General features: G+C 40.8%; 1 protein-coding gene across 1 annotated transcript in view; it reads left to right on the top strand.

Annotated features, from left to right (window-relative positions):
• Positions 1 to 23724, top strand: part of PAPPA2 (pappalysin 2) — a 314606-nt gene that overhangs the window by 248325 nt on the left and 42557 nt on the right. The window contains exons 18-20 of the mRNA XM_049715361.1: positions 12936 to 13104; positions 14509 to 14644; positions 16749 to 16858. Coding sequence (XP_049571318.1) covers positions 12936 to 13104; positions 14509 to 14644; positions 16749 to 16858 — 415 coding nt within the window. The remainder of the gene's footprint in view (positions 1 to 12935; positions 13105 to 14508; positions 14645 to 16748; positions 16859 to 23724) is intronic.

Genomic DNA, 23724 nt, shown 5'->3' with positions numbered 1-23724 from the left:
ACGGGAGAGGCCACAACAGTGAGAGGCCCACGTACCGGAAAAAAAAAAAAAAAAAAAAAAAATTACTATAGCAGCACTTTTGCATGCCAGATTTCATGTGTCTCTTTGAGGGTTATTTATTTTTGGAGTTAATAGAGAAAATACTAACAATGGTAACTTCAAAGAAATTGCCATGTTTAGATAGTTTCAGGAGTTCTTCCTTATTCATATTTTGTAATACACACACACCTTTCTTTTCCTTCCATGCAATTTACTTCCATATATACGTCATCATTAATCACATTAATCAGGTTAATGTTTCATTAACCTGACTTCCCAGGGAGCTAAAATAAGTGTGTATGACTTATATTTTATCAAAAAGACTGTGTTATATTCTCCCTTGTCTTTCACTCCCGTGGTTACCTTTTTCTCATTAGGTGTTATCTTTATGTGTGAAGGTTAGGCTAACCTCGTTAGGACTCATAATTAATTTAAATTATGAATTGTCCCAACCTTCTAACTTTACTTAGACAGCCTCTCCCTCTAAGTTAGTCATTCATCAAGATGCCATCTGAAAGGTACTGTAGTAGTAATACCTTTTTAAGAGTAATTGTAAATAGCCATCCTTCTGAGGGTCACTTTTCCAAAGAACATAAATCTACTTAAGTTCTAGAAGCGCAAATGTAGGTTCAGACTGCAACATTGTAAGTAGGCCTTACATTGTGCCTGTTTATTGTTTGACAAACGTTTGGTTGGTAAAACCCTTCAGTGAGGTTTGTCTGATCTGATCTGGGGGGAGGGTGCAAGAGGGCTTTGTAGCTAGATGTGTGTACTTGACCCATCTCTGTACACATAGGAAGACTGTTTAGTGTGGCAGAGACTTAAAACACATAAGGTCTCAACTCTGTACTGTTGGGTTGATGATGATGATGATAATGATGATTCATCACTATGTGCTATGTGTGTGAAGAGCTTTACATACATTACCCCATTCGTTTCTTATGACACAGATAAATTTTATTATATGATAAAATAATAGTATAATGGAGAATAATATGAGATGGTAATATATAATGATATAATATAATAATAATACATTTAAGTACTTTATTATCCCCTCTTCCAGATAAGGAAACTGAGACTCAGAGTATTGTTAAGTAGTCATCCCATGATCACTCAGCCAATATATGGTGCTAAAACCATTCTAACTCCAAAGCCCACGCTCTTGGCTAATAAGGCTTTTGATCGTGGGTAAATTACTGCATTTCTCTGAGCCTCTTTTTCCACCTCTGAAAAGTAATGGAAAATCTTGAGTGACTTCCAGCTCTAAAAGTCTATATTTTATTTTCTGTCTCAACAGAATTAATGAGGAGATTTAACACTTTGGTATAACACCATTGAGAGAAGTGATACATGAAATTTATTGCCACCAGGAAAAAAAAGAAACAGCAATATATTATAAACACAAATACTACACAGACAGGATCTTAGTAGGCAATACTTAGTAGGTAATACTTGGAGAGCTTCTGATCCAAATGAATAGCCAAGGTTTTATTTCTTCCTCTTGATGGGTTTTGGTGAATTGTTCTCCACTCACCCCCGAGAGGATTAGATCTAGATCTTTCTTGAAGACAGAATATTGGGTACATTTTTAAGGATTTCTAGAATTGAGTTTAAAGATTAAGCACTTCTCTAAAATGTCTGAAGAAGAAAATTTAGTCAGCTTTCTAGGAAGTCTTTCCTTTGTCCAAGATTTATCTCTTTGCTTAGTGGTTAATTACGCAGCTTCTGGCGTTAGTGAGATATAAATTTACATACCAACTCTGCTATTTATTAGCTCTTTGACCTTTCAAGTCACTGATCTCTATTGAACATGACTATTTTTATTTACCAGACGGATAATAGGAAAGAGGGATACTTACAGATTTTTTTAAGGATTAAATGAGACAACAGATATAAAGAACTGAGCACAGTCCTTAGATCAAACTTCAAGTCAGAAGTAGCTGCTGTTTATCATCATCACCATCATCATCATTTCCAGCAGGTTAATACTCCTTGTAAAATGTTGCTTTTGGTGTGGTTAACAGCTAATCATCTTCTTTAGCAAGGAATATACTCAGCTACATTTTCATCAGGGGCTGTTGTTTCCCATCCTGTGGTTGGTTCCTTTGCCCCAGAAAAACAACATAGAGACCAGAAAGACTGAAGGTGGCATTCCAAGTGGGAAGTATAGGTCTTCAGTTACCAGGGCGGTAGGGAAGTGCATTTCCCCTGTCTATAAAGAAAACACACACATCAAAAGAGAAAGTTCATTAAATTAAAAAAAAAATACATGTACTTCCCTCCACCAATCAGAACCCCCTCTGAATGTTTCATCTCATCCCAGTGTGAGTTATCCAAATACTACAGTGGCTTCAAGTGGACCGTGAAAAGGAAAAAGGGGGATGTGGAGAAAAAGAAATGGAAATTAAATCGTCAGCAAGATAGAGCTGGACATACTTCAAAAATTAGGGTGGGCAAATACAGTCAGGCTGGTCTTGGAGGAGAAGGGAAGGGCATGTCCTGGAGACATTACCTAAATTTTTAGTCTCTTTTGATCTTTTTGAACCATAGCTTGATTCTCTGAGGTTCAACTGATTTTATCCTACCATAAGAAAGGAAAGAAAGACTTGGCTAATGAAATGAAATATGCAGTTGAGGCAAATGCTAAAACTCCTTAAGTACCCTGGATTTGTAATTTTAAAAATTCAGTAAAATAATATACCTAATTTTTAAGTTCTGTGTCATAACACTGTGCATATACATACATGACTAGATGCTAAACCTATGTATATAGAGACACACAGGTTAGCTCTGATTTGGCAATTAAGGGACACACTGTAATCTTTATGTACACTCATGCATCTGTGAGAAATAGAAATTTGTTTTCTTTCCATTAAGACATTGTCTGGCTTTATAATTAGTGTTTATAGTAAATACATTCAAAGTTTATCCTTGGAATCCTCAATTCTCTTGCCATTGTAGGATAATGTGAGATTTAGGCTAATTTATTACAGCCTCTTTTGGCATGAAAGTGACTAAACCTCTGCTCCAAGCCTTGGACACTCACACACACACCTGGGCACAGGCCAGCTCGCTGCTGCAGGCTTCACAGGCTCTGGTGATTGGCGTGCAGCCTTCACTGTGAACAGAGCATTTGATGAACTTATAGTTTTCCCTGTGACCTTCAATCCCAAGCTAGGGAGCGTCTTGTAAAACTGTCCTTTCTCCTCTGATATTATATTGACCACTGATTTCTCTATTAATCAGGAAAAATAATTTTAAAAATCTAACATGAGTAACTGCTGGGTTGTTATATATAAGCCATTAGGTTCTTCAACTCACAATTTCTCTCCCTGATGCCCTTTCTACACTTCCTTTTTCCTACCCCATCCTGTCGCAGGCTCCCTCTAAGCCCTTCTTCAGCATACCAGGTGAGCATTTTGATTGACAGCTTGCCTTTTTTCTTTACTAATAAGGTCAGGTCAGGCCCAGCTAATTTATGAACTGTCTCCTGAAAGATTCTGGGTGGGACAAAAATCTGAAGACTTAAGTAGGGTGGAAAGACTGAGTAGAATGCTAACATTCCACACTTGTATCTCTCATACATGCGCATGCGCACGCACACACACACACAGGGAACACAGAGAGAGAGAAAGAGAGAGAGAGTAACTTCCACGGCTTATTGAACGTTGTATGTACCAGTCATTGTACTACATGCTTTATATACACTAACTTATAAAATCTTCCAAGGACCCTGTAAGGAAGCTATTATTATCCCCATTTTTCAGATAGGAAAACTGAGAGAAGAAAGATGAGGTAATTTAATAAAAGTCAGAGACATATGAAGAGCCACAGCTGGAGTTTGAGCATTAGTCTCCTGATTCCAAGTCATCTGCTCTTAACCACTCTACACACCATCTTCCTGATGGGAATTACCCAGTGAAGCCACTAACAACCTGCTGAAGGTCACTGTGACCTCTGACTCTTCCTCTTCATTCGGGGAAAACTGGCAAAGAGAATGTTAATCAGCCTTTCCATTCCAGCCCACATCAGAGGGATGAGGCAAATGCAGGGTTCACCTGTGTAAATTCTGAAGTCATTATGTAGGTCACAACTTGCCAGAAGTTCTGGTAACTCTTTAGTGGATTCAGGTCTTATCACTGCTGTGACTTCTGGACAAGGAGCCGTGTAAAGAGCTTTGCTTTCTGGAAGAGCAACAATGATGGGCAGTGATGGATTCATGAATCCGCAGGTGAGGGTGTGAATGTATGGACATCCTGTGAGCACTTTTCATGAGACCTGTGAGTTGGACTGACCAGGAACAGGAATATAACAATATCTAGAAGAAGAATTCTTCAACTAGAGACTTTATGAAGATAGCCAAAGGATTCCTTACAAATGAGAGATCCTACCCTCTGAAATGGAATTCATACAATTTGTGGCCCTTTTTTGCCAGACTTTTGTCCCACCCAGGCTCTTTTCCCCCACAGGGGCCACATATAGGCCTGTTTTTTTTTTCCATTTAAACTTTAGACTAAGGCTTCAAACACACACTGCCTTTCACACCACTGGTTCTTGCATGCGCTGCTCCTTCTACCTGGCAGGTCCTTCTCCTTCTCTAACAAACCCATCTTTAAGTGTTCCTTTCCTGATAGTCTTCCTTATGCCCCTCTTTGGGTTCCCACAGGTTAGTCTTCTGGCCTTATTATTGTATTAATATTTGTTTCTACAACAGCAGGACCTAATGTAATGTATGGGCACATACTAGGTGCTTAATGAATATCTGTTGACTGAACATATGAATGGACAAATACAGGCATACCTCATTTTATCGCTCTTTGCTTTATTATGCTTTGCAGATGCTGCATTTTTTACAAATTGAAGGTTTGTGGTAACCCTGCATCAACCAAGTTTATCGGTGCTGTTTTTCCAGCAGCATTTGTTCATTTCGTGTCTCTGCATCACATTTCGGTAATTCTCGCAATATTTCAGATCAAAAGATTATGACTCACTGAAGGCTCAGATGATGGTTAGCATTGTTTTTAGCAATAAAGTATTTTTAAATTAATACATGTACATTTTTTAGACATAAAAGCTATTGCACACTTAATAGACCACAGTATAGTGTAAACATAACTTTTACATGCACTGGGACATCAAAAAATGCCTATGACTTGTTTTATTGTGATATTCACTTTATTGCGGTGGTCTGGAACTAAACCCACAACATCTCCAAGGTAGGCTGCAACTGAATGATGAAAGATAATGAAAGTAAGAGATTCCTATTTAAGGTTTCCATGTTTTAGACCCAGTTCACCCCTGCATTTCAGCGTAATCGCCAGCTCCTCAAACACACCCTGAAGGGAATAGATGTAGAATTATGCAGAATAATGTTAAGGTTTAAATTGCAGGCATTGGAGAAACCTCAGGATGTTTTTAGGTCTGGAGGTAACCTGAGCAGATTTAGTAGGAAGATAGCTCTGTCAGCTGTGTGAAGAATGCATGAGAGGGGCCAAGAGACTGGTAGAAAAGAGGTTAAATGGGGGCTGTTGAAGTGAGAGAGGCTGAGGGTTGGACAGTTTAGGCAATGATAGATGAAGAAGTGGCCCCGGACTTGAGGTAGGGGTTCAGCCTTAGGGCCAGGGCATTACCGCATCTGCCAATTTGGAGACCAAAGAGTTAGCAGCAGGAAGATCAAAGATAGAAGAGAGGGGTGGAGCTTTGAAGTAGAACTGACCACACGCTTTTAGGGGTTAGCAGGTTGCTCACTCTGACATGGAAGAGGAGCTTTGTAAGTTATAAGCATTTTTATGAGTCAGGGAAAAATGAAAGGTCAAAGCCCGTGTGTCCGGTGGGCCGATCCTGCCGATTACTATTTCTTGTCCAGTCAAGTGGACCGGGAATGGGCCTCCGGAGGCCTGGTGTGAGCGAGGGTAGAGCAACTATGATCGGCTGTGGACTAGCTATGCCTGGAGTCTGCTGCTCTCCATTTAGGATGTTGGCTTGAGAAACCAGGTCTGCAGTTTGTTAAGAGGAAAGCTGGCCTGGAGTTTGGAAGCACTGATGGTTCTGTCTGGGGTGGAGTAGAGGACTGTGTCTTTTAAAATGGTCTAGAAAACTACTTCCTAAACTTTAATGTGCATAGGAATCACATGGGGATCTTGTTAAAATGCAGATTCTGATTGAGTCTGTCTGGGTGGGAGCCTGAGATTCTGCATTTCCAAGCTCCCAGGTGGTTTCCGTGCTGCTGCTCTGGGAACCACACTGTAAGCAGCAAGGGCCTAGAATGCTCTGAGTGAAGAAGCTTTCTAATTTCACTTCAGAAACTGACCGCGTGCCCTGCAAAACGTTTAGCCAATTAATGCTTTCGTTTCCTAACCTATGTAATGGAAATAGAAATGCGGTTACTCCTTGTCATCTTTAGGGATATTCTGTGTGGTGAGACTTTGAGATACTCTGTACAAAGGCACAAAGTAAAGGAAAGTAATTTATCTGCAGCTCCATTTCTAGTAACACTAGTGCTTCCAGATTATGACGTAGGGATTGGCATCAGACAGATCCACGGTACGGGCATACCCCGGAAATACTGGGGATTTCGTTCCAGACCACGGCAATAAATATCACGAATATCACGATAAAGCAAATCACACGAATCTTTTTTGGTTTCCCAGTGTGCATAAAAGTCATGTTTACACTATAATGTAGTCTATTAAGTGTAAAATAGTATTATGTCTTTAAAAACAGTGTACATAATTTAAAAATACTTTATTGCTAAAAAAATGCTAACCATCATCTGACAACACAGGGTTGCCACAAACCTTCAATTTGTAAAAGGTGCAATCAATACCTGTGAAGTGCAGTAAAGCAAAGCACAGTGAAACAGGTGTGCCTGTACTGATCCCTGCTCTGCCATTAGGTAACCTCAGACAAGTTATTTTACTTCTCGAAACCTACTTAGTTCATCTATAAAATAAACATCTATACATTCATTGAACCAAATGTTTATTGGCACCTGTTCTGTACCAGACATTATGCTGAGCACTGGGGATATAATAGAAAATAAGGTCTTGCCCTCACCAAGCTGGCATCCCAGTGGGCGAGGCAGGCAACACACAAAATAATTACAGAGTATCCATTCTATGCAAAAATACACAGGTGCTTTAATTAAAAACCAAAAACATTAGAGGTGTAAAATAAGGATGCTCTTGGGTGGGAAAACTTATCCTTAGATAAGAAGAAGAGCCAGCCAGGAAAAGAACAAAAAGAAAAGCATCACAAGCAGAGAGCATGGTACCAACTTCCTTTGGCAGGAAAGAGCTTGAGTTGTGCTCGGGATTCTAGGTCCGGTGTGGACAAAGCACACTAAGTAAGATGAATGGGATGTAGGATGAGGTCAGAGAAAGTGTGGCCAACTCATGTGGGACCTCGTGAGTGAGAAAGTTTGGATTTTATTATTCATGCAACAGGAAGCAATTGAAATGTCCTCAGCAGGAAAATGACATGTTCTAATTTATTTATCTGTTTTTACAAAATATCCCTCTGACTGATGTTTGCAGACTAGGTAGGAAAGGGCCCAGAGGAGAAGTGAAGTCTCCAGTAAGGAGTTGAGAGATGGGAACGTGGGCTACTGCTCATGGCAGTGGAGATGCAAGAGATATGGGAACAAATGCTGGAGATATTTGGGAGGTAAGACTAAGAGGACCTACTGATAGATTGAATAAGATCATACTCACTTGGGGAAAAGGTAAGACTGAGACAAAGAGTAGAATCAAGGATGTCTCCTAAGTTTCAAATTTGGGCAACGGCGTAGATGGTGGTATCATTTGCTGATCTGGGGATGATTACAGAGGAGCATGTGTGGAGAGAAGGGAATCAGGAACTCCCGTAATCACACAGGATGGTTTTGAGGGTCAAATGATATAGATATATATCCTTCTGTACAATGCCTAGCATTTCAGTGCCCAATATTTTATTGTTTTTCTGTTATTATTACTCATGAGGGACGACTCATTGGAGACACCAGATGCCCTTGATCAGTAAAGACATGATAATTCCCTTGGACTCAACAATCATACTTTTTTTTCTCCAATGGAAAATAAATATTACTTTTGAAAACCCTGCAGTGGTGATAGAAGGATGGGGTAGACTCATGTGTGCCTCAAGCAACATCAATCAAACTTTCAGCCAAGTTTTGATTACAAGATCTTTATTTCTGGCAATGATGTAAGAAGCAGAAAGAGCACAGCTGGATTTTCGGCACTAGGTGGATACCACAAGTTCTGGAAATTGGAAAAAGCATCTTCTAACTTGGAAATTGTGGTGATTTCTCTGGAGTAGTTAGAGGGAAAATAAATACAAACCTTCCCCTACCCCCAAACCCTCATGGTACCACTTACAGAGCAAGTTGTCTGGCTGTAACTGTCGTGTTTGGTCTTTGCTAAGCATCCAGCCTTTTGGCCGGTGTTGTTAGGTGGGTGATTTTGCTCTCTGATTTCTACACCTATGGTTTATTTTTACTAGCATAGGAAAGTAGCATAGATTTTAGTAGTTTGCCAACCTGGCTACATTTTAAGACTGCTGACAAATTTAAAAATATAGAATGTGAGGGCAGTTCCAGGAGATGTAGGCAATCTAGTTTTTTGTACAGTTCCTACATGATTTTGATGGGGCTGGTCTACAGATGTCATTTGGAAACCATTGTTGGTGTTTCCAACACCATGTTAGGGTGTTATGATTTCAAAACTCTGAGTTCTATTCTTGCTTTTGCCTTTGACTTGCTTGCTCTGTGACACTGAGCAAGTCACCTCATAGTTATTAATGTGCAGTTTCCTGCCTGTAAAATGAGATATTTTAGCCTCTCTTACTCCCCTGGGATAAAGAAAATACAGGGAGCTGATAGTCTGTAAAAAGAATATTTCAAGTGAAAGGCACTTGCACTGGAAGATCAGAAAAGTCTTAGAATCTCTGTCCTGGTGAGGGCCTGCCTGTGTGCTTTGTCTAATATCCAATACCATCATTCTTTGAAATGCAAACCTATTCACTTCATGACTTAACAAGTGTCTCTTAGCTTTTGACTCATATACTTTATGCGAAGGAGTTGGACCATTCTGAATAAAGCAGTGTTTTCATTAATGATTTTATAAGGGTCAGAGGTTACTCCTCAAGATCACCAAACTAGAAGAAACGCAGAGGCAGTTTTGGTACCACTGGGGGTTAAAGTTCTGCCATTGCTATAGGCTTCAGTCCCCTTCAAGGGCCTGACGTGGAAACCAAATTTCCTGGAGCTGGGAGGAATGCAGGACACCTTGAATTCCTACCACAATCTCAGTCCCTTTTTGAACAAAGGCCAGAACCAGCCCATGGCACTCAAGTGCCAAGCTCCATACCATGGGATCTCAAGAGTCATTTCCTAAGTGGGTATAGACAGTCATTGACATGGAGCCAGCGACACTGACCAATCAAATGCTTTGCGAGAAGTCTGAGGGTTGGGCCTGAATTGTGTCATCTGATTGATTGACATGCAGAAGACAGCCCCTGTATAAGGGAGATGAAACTGTAAGGAGAATCTGTGAGGTTGAGGGGGCATAGGAACCCCTGCAGGAAGGAAACAGGATTTCCTAGGGAATCAGCCCTGTCTCCCAGCCTCTCCCCACTCCTTCCTGGAGTGCCTCCTCTGGGGTCCAGGGGCACCCATGTGAACTGTGTTGCTTCCCTTGCCACCTTACAGCCTTCTCCCTTCCTTATCACCGATATGACTGGTGATTTGCAGTGCAGGGCCTGTCACATTACCTGGGTACCACCCGCAACGGCCAACTCACTCTTCCCCAGCCAAGTTTTATCTCTCTACCCTCTTCCCTGAGGTTATTAAACTGGCAAGGAAATATATGAAATCGGCATTCTTGAATGGCTCTCCACTCTGGGCAAGAAAAGGGAGGACTGTTTCCATGGCTGAAGCGTTCCAACCAATTCAGAGAAAAATACCACATGAAGTCAAAATATTGTTGTCCTGGCCAAGCAAGGGTTTTCCTTTATGATCATGCTGACATGCAAGGTTTACAGCCTTGCCTCTCCCCTGGTGTCAGTGGTATTGCCTGCTCTCTTCAGCTGGGGAATGGCAGTTCAGCAGAGGTAGGGGAAGGATTTCATCTGTGGGAGGTGATAGAAAGGAGAGAGTCCCTGGGAGAATATAAACTCTGTAGTATGAAAAAAGAGTAGACTATCCAGCCTAGGAGAGGGACAAAAATGAGCTTCGTTATAGTAAAAAGAACTGCATACACTTCCTTGAAAATCGATTAGAGAAGACATTTTTAAATGTCATCTTCCAGGAATAAAGGCACAGACGCAGAGAATGGACTTGAGGACACGGGGAGGGGGAAGGGTAAGCTGGGACGAAGTGAGAGAGTGTGGCATTGACATATATACACTACCAAATGTCAAATAGATAGCTAGTGGGAAGCAGCTGCATCGCACAGGGAGATCAGCTCGGTGCTTTGTGACCACCTAGAGGGGTGGGATAGGGAGGGTGGGAGGGAGAGGCAAGAGGGAGGGGATATGGGGACATATGTATACATATAGCTGACTCACTTTGTTATACAGCAGAAACTAACACAACATTGTAAAACAATTATACTCCAATAAAGATGTAAAAATAAATAAATAAAATGTCATCTTCCTTTAGGGAAAGAAGCCTTATACTAAAGAGTACACAGTGTGTGATTTTATTTATATAAAGTTTAAGAACAGGCAAAATGAATCTAAGCTGATGAAAGTCAGAAGAGTGTGGGTTGCAGGGGTGTGGGAAGGTTCAACTGGGAAGAGGGATTTCTACGGGGGCTGGAAATTCTCTGTACCTTGATCTGAGTGGTGATCACCCAGGTGTATTCACATGTAAAAATTTCTTGAGCTGTATACTGAGTTGTGCAATTTTCTATACATAATTTAGTACTCAATGTAAAAATTTCAAATGAATCTTCCTTTTTTGCTCACACTTATAAATGTGGCATCTGGATAAAGGGCTGTTCAGTTCGATAGAGACATTACTGATATTCAAAGTGGATTGTATAGCATAAGAGGTGCAGCTGAACCTGACCCAGGAAGGACCACAGGCTTCGGCAGCAGGATGACCTGGGTCCAGGTCCTCTCTGCAGCTTTTACTGTGGATCTTTGAGCTAGCTTTAAATCTCTCAGGCTCAGTTTCCTTCTCCGAAATGTGGATAATAATATTTACCTCTAAATGCTGTTTGGGGGATTCAGTGAAATAATGTATGTAGGTGTCTTTCCAAACACCTGAAATACAGCTCAAAAATAGTATTTATTATTAACAGATAGTAGATATATGTCCACATAAACTATGATGCTAAAGAATTCCAGTCATAAAATCAGATTTCTATCCTAAAATATTACTGGGAATAAAGGTATGAATCTAAATAACTATTTAATAATAAGTTAAATACTCCTTCACGAACATCTAAGTGGATATTGTTAAAATATGTTAAACTATTAAAACTTATTTAAATTTTTTGAAATCAGCTGCATTCTGTGCTGTAGGATCTTGGTCAAATTATTTAACGTCTCTGAGTATGTTTATCTATAAAATGGGAATGATAATGCTACTTCATTAGGGAAACTCTGATGGTTCACTTTGTTAAAATATATAATGTGCTATGCAGTGTGCCTAACACACTGTGAATTTCGGTTAAATAATTCAATTTGGCAAATATTTGATTAGTGGCTAATATAAGACAGATTTTTTTTTAGTTCTTGGGAATTAAAAGCAAGAATAAAACACAGTCCTTGCCTTCAGGCAGCTTCCAACCTAGTGGGAAAGGCAGACATGTACACATGTATAAAATAATGTGATAAATGTTGTACTAGTATAATATTAGAATACTGGAGAAGCATGCAGGGGTCATTGCATAAAAGTATGATAGTCCATCAAACGTGTGTAGATGGTGGGCATATTTAAATTTAAAAAGAACATCGTGATACTGGAAAATAAAAATTTAAGGCCACCATGTGGTTGAATCAGGGGTCAAGGGATTATTTCTGTTTTAGAATCACAAGCTTATCTTATGTTCTGAATCAGAAGTGGATGCATTAAAACAGCAAAATGGACAGCACCTTCAGTTTGGCAGTGAGTTAGAAGGGGAATGGGATGGAGTTTGCAGCAGCAAAACCTAATTCTGTTGACTACTGTCCACCACAAATGCAGTCTCTTTGGTTGGAGGCCACATCTGTGCATGCGAAGGAAGGGCAGTTCTTCCAGGACACTGTGGAGTCATGTCTACTCAGAGAATCTCACGAAAGCTATGAATGCTTTCCAAGAAAAAAATGGACTTGTAAGCAAACAAAATGGCCATAGTAATTTCCAGTGAGGCTCTTGCTCTTCTGAAGTTCAGGGTAAGAGCCTCTGTTTTAAGAAGACCCCTACTGCTGTATCTTCTCCCCTCTTTGGAGAACCAATAAATATTGGCAGCTTCACTGATTACATTACCATATTAACACTGATGATCCTCAAATGACTTCCGTTTAGTCCCCTGAGTGTGTGATAATCATTTCTGTACTCCATCCTGCCAGGTATTTTCCAAGTGCACTTGGGTGTGAGACTGCTCCAAGATGAAGAGCTTCATGAAAACCCAACTGAAAAAGTCTAGATGCTGCTCTGATAGTTATAAAAACTCTCTGGAGAGTAATATACAAAATATTACTATATAACAGCTAACGTGATCACTGCTATTATGTGCACATTACTATTTTTACTTCCATGACTTAGAAATTAGACTAGAGAGGTATGACATTTGGCTAACGAGACCCAACTGCCCCTGTCTATTTAGCCCATGTTACTGAGGGTCCAGTCTTCTCCCATAACCTCCTTGAGGGATTTTGATGGGCTATGTTGCTTTATGTCTTATCAGCAAGTTCCTGAAGATCCAGTGCCTGGAAGATGGAATCTGGGAGCAAGGCAGCTGCGTCCCAGTGGTGTGTGAGCCCCCATCTCCTGTCTTTGAAGGCATGTATGAATGCACCAATGGCTTTGAGCTCAACAGCCAGTGTGTGCTCAACTGTAACGAGGAAAGTAAAAGGGTAAGGATGACTTGAACTTTATTTTGGATCAGGTTGTGCTCTAGTCTTGGTAACCAATCCAAGAATGTTCCGTAGAAATGATCTAAATGAATTGCAACAGGCAGGGCCTTACCAAGCTGGGATTCTAACCAGGGGTGTTGATATTATTTGATAGGGAATTCAGAAGAGGCCACGTTTTTGGAATATTCTCTCCTGACTTCAGAACTTGCTCTTGGATAAGAAGAACAACCTGATGGGTTGGGTACCTGGGTAAATTGCAAAAATGCTGGGATTCTGATTTGGCAATGTGATTTCCTCTGATCTAACTTGGCTAGAAATGCTGGTATTACACTTTTTTAATAGAACAGAGTCCTGAACAGAAACACGAATTCCTCAGCAAAGGCAAAGCCGAACGCGCTGTTTGACTATTATTCTCCCTAGGATTTTGGCGTGAGAGGTCTCAAGCAACAACCACAGTCTTATCACGGTTATGTGACTAAAATCAATTTTATTTTAGAATCTTTTCAAGTACCACACACATACACGAGACAGGAAGTTAAGCAGACTTCCTAGGCAAAGATCAATGACCTTGACTGCTCTCCTGGAACATGCCTTTATCTCAGTGTCCAGTACTCCAAGGTAAACACTGCAGGACAGATTTGAAAAGAATACTCCATGAAATGAGACCCCTTAGAAATCAACACATCTGTTTGCACTGATTGTTTAAGGAGTCAAGGAGTTGGCCAGATGAAGGGAGAGTTATTGTAATTCTAAAATCGCACTTTCTTGGGGTTTGTGAGTTAGTGCTACTCTCTGTGTTTGCCTATAGTATACTTTGTGATTGCTGGGGATGTGAAGCCAAGAGTTACACAAACCAGCATACATGTGGAGAAAGGGACTAGAACTTTGGTGAGATCAAAAGCATCTATGATGTCTCCATTCAAGCAGAAAGGCAAAAAGCACCTCCAGAAAAATTATGAATTAGTTTTACGGGCTCAAACTCATATTGAAAAAATCTGACATTTGCCACAAGCAGCATCTGTGGGATAGTATGAATGGATCAATGCGAAACACCACCATTGGGGAAAAAAATTCCAAAAACTATCTCAGAATACATGGGCTACTGTTGATAGCTCACCATATCCTTACATCCAAAGGAAAACACATTGTTAATGAATTTTATTAATACAAAATTGTTCATGATTCCTTCACATCAAAACAGCAAAAACTTGTCTTGACTTTGTTTGCGGAGGCGGGGGGAGGCGGTGGTCAGAAACAACATGGTTTATTATCTCAATATTGTCTTTTAGTCCAGGTTCTAGAAGTTGGAGAACACTACCATTTATAATCAGACCACCTTTTCCCCCACTCTAGAAGAAGTTAGTAAAACAATAAGGTACATATGTTTAACTTTTGATATTCTAGCATCCCATCCTCTGCACGAAGGAGGGACTGTGGACCGAGGAGTTCAAGTTATGTGAGAACCTGCAAGGGGAATGCCCACCACCCACCTCGGAGCTGAATTTCGTGGAGTACAAGTGTGAACAGGGATACAGGATTGGTATGTTTGGGAAGGGATGCTGACTTCTGCTCCCAAGTAATCCTTAACTAGGACTGGCTGGATCTTGAATCAGATCCATTGTTCTCCCTGAGGAGTGGATAGAAATTCAAGTTGACTCTTAGCTGCTTCAGTAAAAATGAAATTTATGACAAATTTATTTTTTTTTTTATTCCTCCACTCATGTGTAATGTTGTTGCCGCTGCTGAACCATTTGCATAGTGTCTGGTCACGTTACCCATTTCACAGCAGGCTGAAAAGTGGATTGATTTGTGGCAGGAGTAGTAGTTCTAAGAGGAAAGGTGGAAATGTGTAGGCGCACACCACGCATGTGCTGGGCGCCTCCTCCATTCTCTCTGCTGTTGTTACTGGAGCAGAGAGTTCCTGCAAGGAACAATTTGAAATTGCCTAGCTTGCCTGGCTCAGCAGCCATTCCTTCTGTACAGGGGATTAGGCTCCAGAACCTAGGGGTAACTTCTTAAAGCAGTCATTGAAATTAAAAGTCTCTGTGGCCAGGGCCGATTGAAAGTCAAGTTGACTTAAATTTGCTCTGGCTGGACTTAAGCATCATAGAAAAGGGATGCTGTTTGTGGAAAACTTTGTGAGATTAACCCGACATTTTGAATTGTACAAGCAAGGAGTAATTTTCCAAGTCATTCTAACGTTTGTAATGCCAGTAGGTATCATTTGAGTTAATGAGAAAGCTTGTTAGTTTCTGAGAACGTTCTTCACCATCTTCAAGTTGCTCTTTGCACTGAGAAGTCTTAAGGTCAGGCAAGGAGTAGCGGAATGCTGAGACCATGCCTCTTGTGTGCTGTCTCGTGAGAAAATTCTTATCTCCCCACCCTCTAATTTTTACATTAATATGTCACACACACACGTATATAGAGTCCTTAAGAGTCATGTAACTCTTTGAGTTATTATACAAGTCAGCAAAAAACATTAATAGAGGTAAGTGTGAGCTGAAAAGAAACTTGGAGATCATCAGAATCTTTAGATGAGGAAATAGAGAACCCTGAGAGTCTGCCTTCTTTGAATAGGATTTTAGAAGATACTTAAGATGCCACATACAAAGAAATAAAGCAAGATTTTTCTTTAAAAGGCCAACACATGACCAAAATCTCTGCTTCTGATTTCCCCTTGTTTCCTCTTTTAATCACATAGGTTTCTTGGCTGCCTGTGTAATGACCTTCAGTCTAGCGGGCATTATAAATCCACCTTCATGATTTCTGGGCCATTTCTTCCCCAGCTAGTAAAGTTCTTAGGTAGTAGATGTTGCAATCATAAGCTTCCAGGAAATTATATGAGCAGAAATGGTATTAAAAGTACTTTAAAAGGCATCAACAAATCTGGGTAGACTTTGGCTGGCCAGAGTCCTGGAGTGGGGTATTGGAGGTCTATGAGACCAGGAATTAAAGCTTTTATTGCTAAGTCATACAGAGATTCAGGGATTCCAGAGGAGGGGGTATATTGGACTAGAAGGAGAAAGGGCACTTGGGCCAAGGGAGTTAACTTGCGGAAGTGGCTCTTCAGTAGTTAGTGTAGGAATATCCCTACAGGTACACAGTAGATGAGTATCGACCCTGCCTATGACCATGTTAATGAGGTGACCTACAATGTAGAAAGCAATTGTTTTTGTACTTCCCTGGTGGCACAGTGGTTAAGAATCCGCCTGCCAATGCAGGGGACATGGGTTCGAGCCCTGGTCTGGGAAAATCCCACATGCCGCGGAGCAACAAAGCCCGTGTGCCACAACTACTGAGCCTGCGCTCTAGAGCCCGCGAGCCACAACTGCTGAAGCCCACGCGCCTAGAGCCCGTGCTCCACAGCAAGAGAAACCACCGCAATGAGAAGCCCGAGCACCACAATGAAGAGTAGCCCCCGCTCGCCGCAACTAGAGAAAGCCCGTGTGCAGCAACGAAGACCCAGCACAGCCAAATATATAAGCAAATTTATCTATTTATTTATTTATTTAAAAAAGAAGTGAGCAGAAAAGAAATAAATAAATAAATAAAAAAGAAAGAAAAATCAAAGCTAATGATTCCAAGATGTAAAAGACTGAGATGTGGGAAGTTCAAGTCTCTTTTGTAAATTTCTGTTCCTTCAGGTGCAGTGTGTTCCCCATCGTGTGTAATCCCCCCTAGCGATCCCGTAATCCTTCCTGAGAACGTCACTGCTGACACTCTGGAGCACTGGATGGAACCTGTCAAAGTCCAGGTGAGGAAAGGATCATTTTTATGTGCCGAGGATGTAAGACTGCTGAACAATTCTCAACCGGCAGCATATTCCCTGGAGTAATTTCAGAGGCTTTCAAAGCATCCTTAGAGCAAACAAACGCATGGATCATTCCTAGAGAGAAGGATTGAAAATCAAGAAGAAAAAAGAGAAAAGCTTGAGAAAAAAGATGACCAGTATCCAAAGGAAAGTTTAAAAGATAATATAGAAGGAAGACTCAGAGACATAAAGAATGATAATACAGGAAGGAAATTGAAAGAGAAAATTACCACTAATAAAAAAAAAAATAGGAAGATAAATTAGAAAAGATGAAAATAAAACTGAAAACAGGGAGAGAATGACTAGAGGAACTAAGGAAAGTTACCTTTCCTGCCTCCATTTCCCACTCTCTCTAAACCCCCAGATCCTCTCTGGACCCTCTGATACTCAAAGTCAGTCATGAACGAGATCCATCACATCTCTGAGCTTTCCATTCGTTTTCATCCTCATTTGAAACCCTGAGGATTCTGCCTCCCTGCAGGGTCCACTGGTTCCTACTTTCTCTCTCACACCCCTCCTGTCTCCGGGCCTGGGAGAGGAGCAGATGTCCTCCTGTCTCCTCAATGCCACTTCCAAACTCTTCTCCCTGCCTCCTCCCTGAAATCACCCACATTTGAATCTAATGCCGACAGAATAAAGCACTCACCACCCTCAGTGCAGCTGTCATCTTCTGACCCTCAGTTCACTCCCTCCCCTGATTTTTTAACCACTTTAGCTCCTGGCTCACAGTCACTTTACCTCATATTCCTGGCATAACTCTTACTGATTTCAACATGCACACACTGGGTCCTTCCCACACCTGGGTTCTCAGTTCCATGGCCTCCTCTGACCACCTTTACCTTCCTGACTTTCTCTCCCATATGCTTTCCTTGGCTTACTCTAATCTTGCCCCAGTGGCTCTTGGCTAATTCTTGAACAGGCACACTCCCACCTCAGGACTTTTGCCCCGTGGCTCCCTCTGCCTAGAATGCTCTTCTCCTGGGTATCTTCATGTCTTGCTCCTTTGCTTCCTTCAGAATTTTACTCAAATGTCAGGAAGGCCTCCTTTGACTACTCTGTCTAAAATTTTAACTCCCCTAAAACTTTGTTTCCCTTCCCTCTTTTATGTTTTTCTCCTTAGGACTTATCATGACCATGCATATTATATATTTTACTCATTTATCTTATGTATTCATAAGTCTCTTTCCACCACTAGAATAAAAAGGTCAATGAGGGATTATTGTTCACTACTATATTCCCAGATCCTAGAACACTAACTGGTATGTAATAAGTGTTCAATAAATATTTGTGAAATGAGTAAATGAAAAAGAGAAAGAAAAGGCTATACAAGTATGAATGGAGATGACCTTGTAGTCAGGAAGTTAGTTCTTCTTAGAATGGGAGGGTGGGGATATCAGAAAGCCTGAGCGCTTTGTTGCTTTATTAGGCTGTCTAATAAACAAAAACCTTGGAAGGCTATTCCCACAGAGTCACCAAGAGATGGACGCTAGAGAGATACTACATTTCATTCGGAAGTCATTCTCAGATTGCTCCTTTTCTCTCACAGGCTAATTGTGCTGTCTTATTGGCAGGGATGTGTGTTAAAGCAGGAGGATCAGGAACAAATACTCTAAGTATGCTTTGGGGTGGGGGATGGGAGTAGCGTGACCCTATTAATTCAGTCAGTCACTCACTCAGCAAACACTCACTGGGGCTTACTATGTGCCCTGGAACTGTGCTAAATGCTGGGAATATGAAAAGGAAAAAAATGAGAGTCCTTCTGTTTACAAGACTTACAATATGCCCACGAAAACAAACATTTATAATAATGCAACATGGGAAATGGCTTGCTTGTGGTAGAAGAGCTGTGGGAACACCCAAGAGGAAGCATCTAATTCTTCTGCTCAGGAGCTTTGGGGAGTTGGGGGAGGATCAACAGACCAGGAAGCTTTCCCTCTGGGTCTTAAACTATGATCGAGGGGAAAATTCTAGAGGATAAGGAGTGGTAAGAAATTCTGTGTGTCTGAAACCAGGGTATTGCGGTGGTGAGGGAGAGGGGAGATGGGAGGTAGAAGGATGAGATAGGACAGCGGCAGGTGGACGAGATCCTGTAGGGCATGGCAACCCCTCTTAGGATGTTGAACCCAATGAGAACGCTATGCAAGAGGGGGCCCACCGCGAGTGGGAAGGCGCTGGGAAGACCGTATGGAGCAGGAAGGAGAAAGCCAGAAAAACACCTTGTCTGGTTCTCCCATTCCAACCTTTCTAGACTTCCTGTCCCATTTCCCACAGTCTGTTGTGAAGGTTTAGCTGGAATTACAGTACCTGGAGAAAGAACTTCTGCCTCATGTTCACGGAGTGCCAGATGGTCTAGACCCTTTCTGTCAGTCCCTTGAACTCAACTTCTTATGATGAAAGACTTCTCTTTCTCTATAAGCAGCTAAAGGGGGAAAGGCTTGGGATGTTTACAATCCATTTGTCCCACTTGAGAAATGAACTGCTTCAGGAACCCTTCTACAATCACTTCAGCATCTACCCAACAAGACGTCCCATGGGCACAATCGATGCATGCAGGGTTTGTCAGGCCAGAGTGCAGGCCTTCCGGTGATGGGGGTGGGGGGGGTCTCCGACCTCTGCTTTCCAAATGGGACATTCAGAGAAGAGCAGTTCACTTTTCTTCTTGAAGACAGTAGGGATACCAATAACAGAGACTTGACTATTTCCAAACTGAAAAACAATATCTTCTATTTTATTAAAACTTCCCCTTTCTCAACCATCCTTCGGGGGAGTCATTATTATTTATTTACCTCTATTCCATAGCATTTTGTTCATGTTTACATTCCTAGTTCCTTTTTCATGCTGGGCAAATTGTAGGTGTCTTATGAATGTTGGTTGAGTAAGCAAAGAAATTTTTATAGCATCATTTTCTACTTTGAAAGTAAATATATATTTTCTCCTCAAACTGGGAGCACTTGCTGCAACTTCATACTGCTATGTATAGTTATATCCTTGTCAATTTCAAGTTGCCCACCCCAGAAAGAAAACGCAGAATTTATTTTCTTCTTAAACTAAACACCAAAATGTTATCATTTGTATCACTGCATTTATCATGACTATGGTCTAGTCAAGAAAAAGAAGTCAGTGGAAGCAAAGGAAATAATGATGAGGTTATTGCCCTTATGTACCCAGGTCCTCAGAGATGAGATTATGCCCCAACCATAGATGGTCCCATTTTGTGGCACTCAGTGGCTCTTGAGGGGCGGGAAATCTAAGCTTGTCCTCACAAAAAAGGAGAAATGCCTTATACACCAAAACAGTTGTATTAAGTGAAAGTCTTCTTCGAGTAAAAACCTTGTAACTTACATTGATTTATCTTGAAGGATGTTCCATATTGTACTCAATCTTAAGTTTTGGTGTCCTTCAGAATCACTTGGGCAGTTTGTAAAGGGAGCAGACTTGGGTTCCCCCCTTTAGAGAGACTGCCAATGCCTTGGGGTGTGCATTTTTTAACAAGCACCCCAGGTAATTCCACTGTAATGCTTTGTGAAACACTGCTATTAAAATACTGGCAACATAAATATTTTAAGTACAAGTACACCTATTTGGAGCCTGGCTCATTTGTTTAGTAAATGATGATCTCCTATTTCATGTAAACCCTTGCTATCTCCCATACTTCAAATACCTGGTATCTGGCAAGACTACAGAGCAATGGATTAAATTGCATCATTTTCTCTAGTCTGCTTCCAATGACTTCATTCTTTGTAATAAAAATGATATCTTACATTTGGATAACGCTTTATTGCTTTCAAAGTTGTGTATATATACATAATATATATATTTTGGAAATTTAAAATTTCATTTGAATCTTCTCACAAACCAATAAACTAAGAAAGGAAGATTTTATTATCCTTATTTTACTGACAAATTAGATGTTGTCGGGTTATCTGTTCAAGGTTGCACAGCTTTCAAGAAATGGAGAGAGCAGTGCAGCCAACTTTTCTGACTCCAAGTTCAGTCATTTCCCCTGAATCACCCTGTTGGCTGTAGTCTTTTTTCCCCCTGGTGTATGTTTAGGTTAGTTTGCCTATCAAATAGAAAACAAGTCACTTGCCCTAACTATGAGAACCTCCTCATTCCCACATGTCCCTTCCCTCCCCGTGAAGTCTAACAAAAATAATTGAGAGCGATATTTCCCTATAATACTGCTTTTCCTTGTTGTGAAAGAGTTTGTTTTTAAAGAACGATCAAGTATACGTTTTAGGTTCCTATAACATTTATGTGCCTGTCTCTGGGGGTTCTACTGGTTTTTATTCCTGAACATGATACGTGACTCCTAGAAGAATATACTTTCCATTAAAGGAAGAATTTCTGAGGATTTAGGTAGTCTGGGGTTTTGATGAAAAACAACTCAAAGTGGCAATTGTCAAAAGAAGAGTGAGGTCCTCCTGGGTTCAAATACTATATGACTTACCCCTTGGAGCCTCTGTCTGCTCATCAGCAAGAATGAGGATGGTATTATCTATCTTGAAGTGTTGCTATAAAAATTCAAAATAACACTTTTGCAATGTCTTGCACAGTTTCTAGCACATAGTTCTGAATTATGTAAAAATGGAATTTAAGTTCACTTAGTACAAATCTTACCTTTGGAAATTTCCAGCCTCTCTGAAAAGATATCACCTGCTATCTATAAGAAAGAAAAATATTGTTCTATAAGTTTTTCGCTTTGCTTGTTAGTGTGTGTAGATAGAGGTATGTAGGTCATTTGTTTTTTCTGTGCCTTTTGCACATGGGGCTGGGAAGACAATTAATGGCCATTCAGTGCTTCCTATTGGACACCTCTGACTGAAGAAGCAATTTCTAACGGCTCTGGTTATGAGACTGAGAAGAGAGTAAGGATGAATGTATACTATTATTTCTAAATGTTTCAAGAGCATGCTGGCTGTAGGAAACATGAAGTAAGGATTTGAAATTCCCAAATGGACTTTCTGGGCCTTTGTTGTTGTAATGGCGTTTTCCTCCTTCACCTACTGCACCCAGGGATTTAGACCTTTCTATGGTGATGGCATCAGTAGAGACGTACCCCTGCAAAAGAGAGGATGCCAAACAAAAGGGCTTCTTGGCTGTCAAATAAATCCCTGCTAGTCAGGGTGACTGAGCAGTGGAAACTGGCAGCTGGGACAGACAGGAGACAGCCAACTGCCCAATTAGTACCATTGCTCATTATCTAGAGGGTCTGAGCTGAGGGTGTAGGAAGAGCTCCCCATGGACTTCCGCTGAGAGCATTTAGTGTTTTTCTTATCCCTGCTTCTCCTCTTCTTCATTTTCCACTTTTCTTCCTTTTTTCTGTCATTCTAACACCAAACTGTAAGAGTCTTGGGGGTAGGAATTATGTCTTCCTCAATGCATGATTCATTTCACCCATTGCTCAGAGCGAGGTTGCTGTGTGAAACCAAAGAGCTCGAAGAAGACAGTGCCTCCCACCTCCACAGAGCCATTTCTCATGGCAAACCTTTGGATTTTTCCAGAAAGCCTATGTAAGGTTGATTTTTTATTATTGTCCTTAACCACTGTGTCTAGAGAATGTTTTATTATATCTTGCGACTTTCCTGTTTAAAATAGGAAAATTGACATTTTGACTTACCTTATAAAGAAGTGGTCTTTTGAGAACCAGATTTCATGGAGAGATTTTTTTTTTTTGCACATAATAAGGCAGTTGTTTGCATGTAAACGAGTTTTTCTAAACTGTATTTGAAAATGTTTCTTTCTGAAATACAAAAGTATCCATCATAACATCTCATTTCCCTATTAGTCTGCTTCATAAATTCAGTTTTCCCAGATTGCATAATCCTTTTTTCCTTTTTTTTTTTAGTATATCCTAATTAGGAATTAGTGAGGTCCAAATTAATGAGATTTTCCTGTGGCTACACACGTTAGGTTTGCAAAGTTCTCAACACTGCATGGAATCCCTCTCTCAACTCCCCAGCTCTTCAACAGAATTGCTCAGTCAAAACAAACCTTATAATTTCTGACTTTGTTTTCCCAAGTTGGTCCCCAAAGGATTAATAATTCCTTAAATATAACCAAAATGTTTTAAGAGGAAGAGAAAAGCAGGAGGAAAAAAAGAAGATAATAGCCACAGTTTCCCACTATCTGGTCCCACCCTCCAGTCTGTCCCCTCATCTCCTAATCCTCCCCCTCCCCCCACCCCGAGTGTCCTCTTGATGGGTGCAATTGTGTGTAACAGCTCCAATGACACTTGCCACACATCACGGGAGAACAAATCCCTCAGACATGAGTCATGAAAAAATCTTCTTTTTCATCTGTTTAAAACGTGGCATTGTTCCCTCTCTGCTTGAGTAAGTCTCAGGCATCAATTCCCTCTTCTCTAGAGAAGAGTAGACAAGAGTGTCTTGGAGGATGGGGGAAGAATAACCACAAAGTATATTGCAGGGTAATGTACTATGGTCCAAATAAATATGCAAAATAGTGCTGTATCTTATTTAGGGCTGCATACATATATGGTAATAAGGAGATCATCACAAACCTGGGCAAGGAGCAGAACTTTGTGATCTGATGTGATTAGTAGCCCATTCTGTCAAGTAACTATTCCTGATAAAAAACAATTGAGCAATTTTGTATTAGACCTTAATGTTGGCTAACCATCAGTCTTGTGACCTTTAACAACACATTTAACCAGGCAACAGCCTTCATACAGCCCTATGACCATCCTAATAACCCTTAACTGGTTTTCTTTCCCTCTTTCCTCCCTCCCTTCTCTCTCTCTCTCTCTCCCTCTCCTTCTCCCCACTCCTTTCTCCCCCACCCCATCT

Source organism: Orcinus orca, chromosome 1 (genome assembly GCF_937001465.1).
Source record: "Orcinus orca chromosome 1, mOrcOrc1.1, whole genome shotgun sequence".
NCBI classification, from domain to species: domain Eukaryota; kingdom Metazoa; phylum Chordata; class Mammalia; order Artiodactyla; family Delphinidae; genus Orcinus; species Orcinus orca.
Note: the sequence above shows the minus strand (reverse complement) of the source record. Positions and strands in the feature narration are given on the sequence as shown.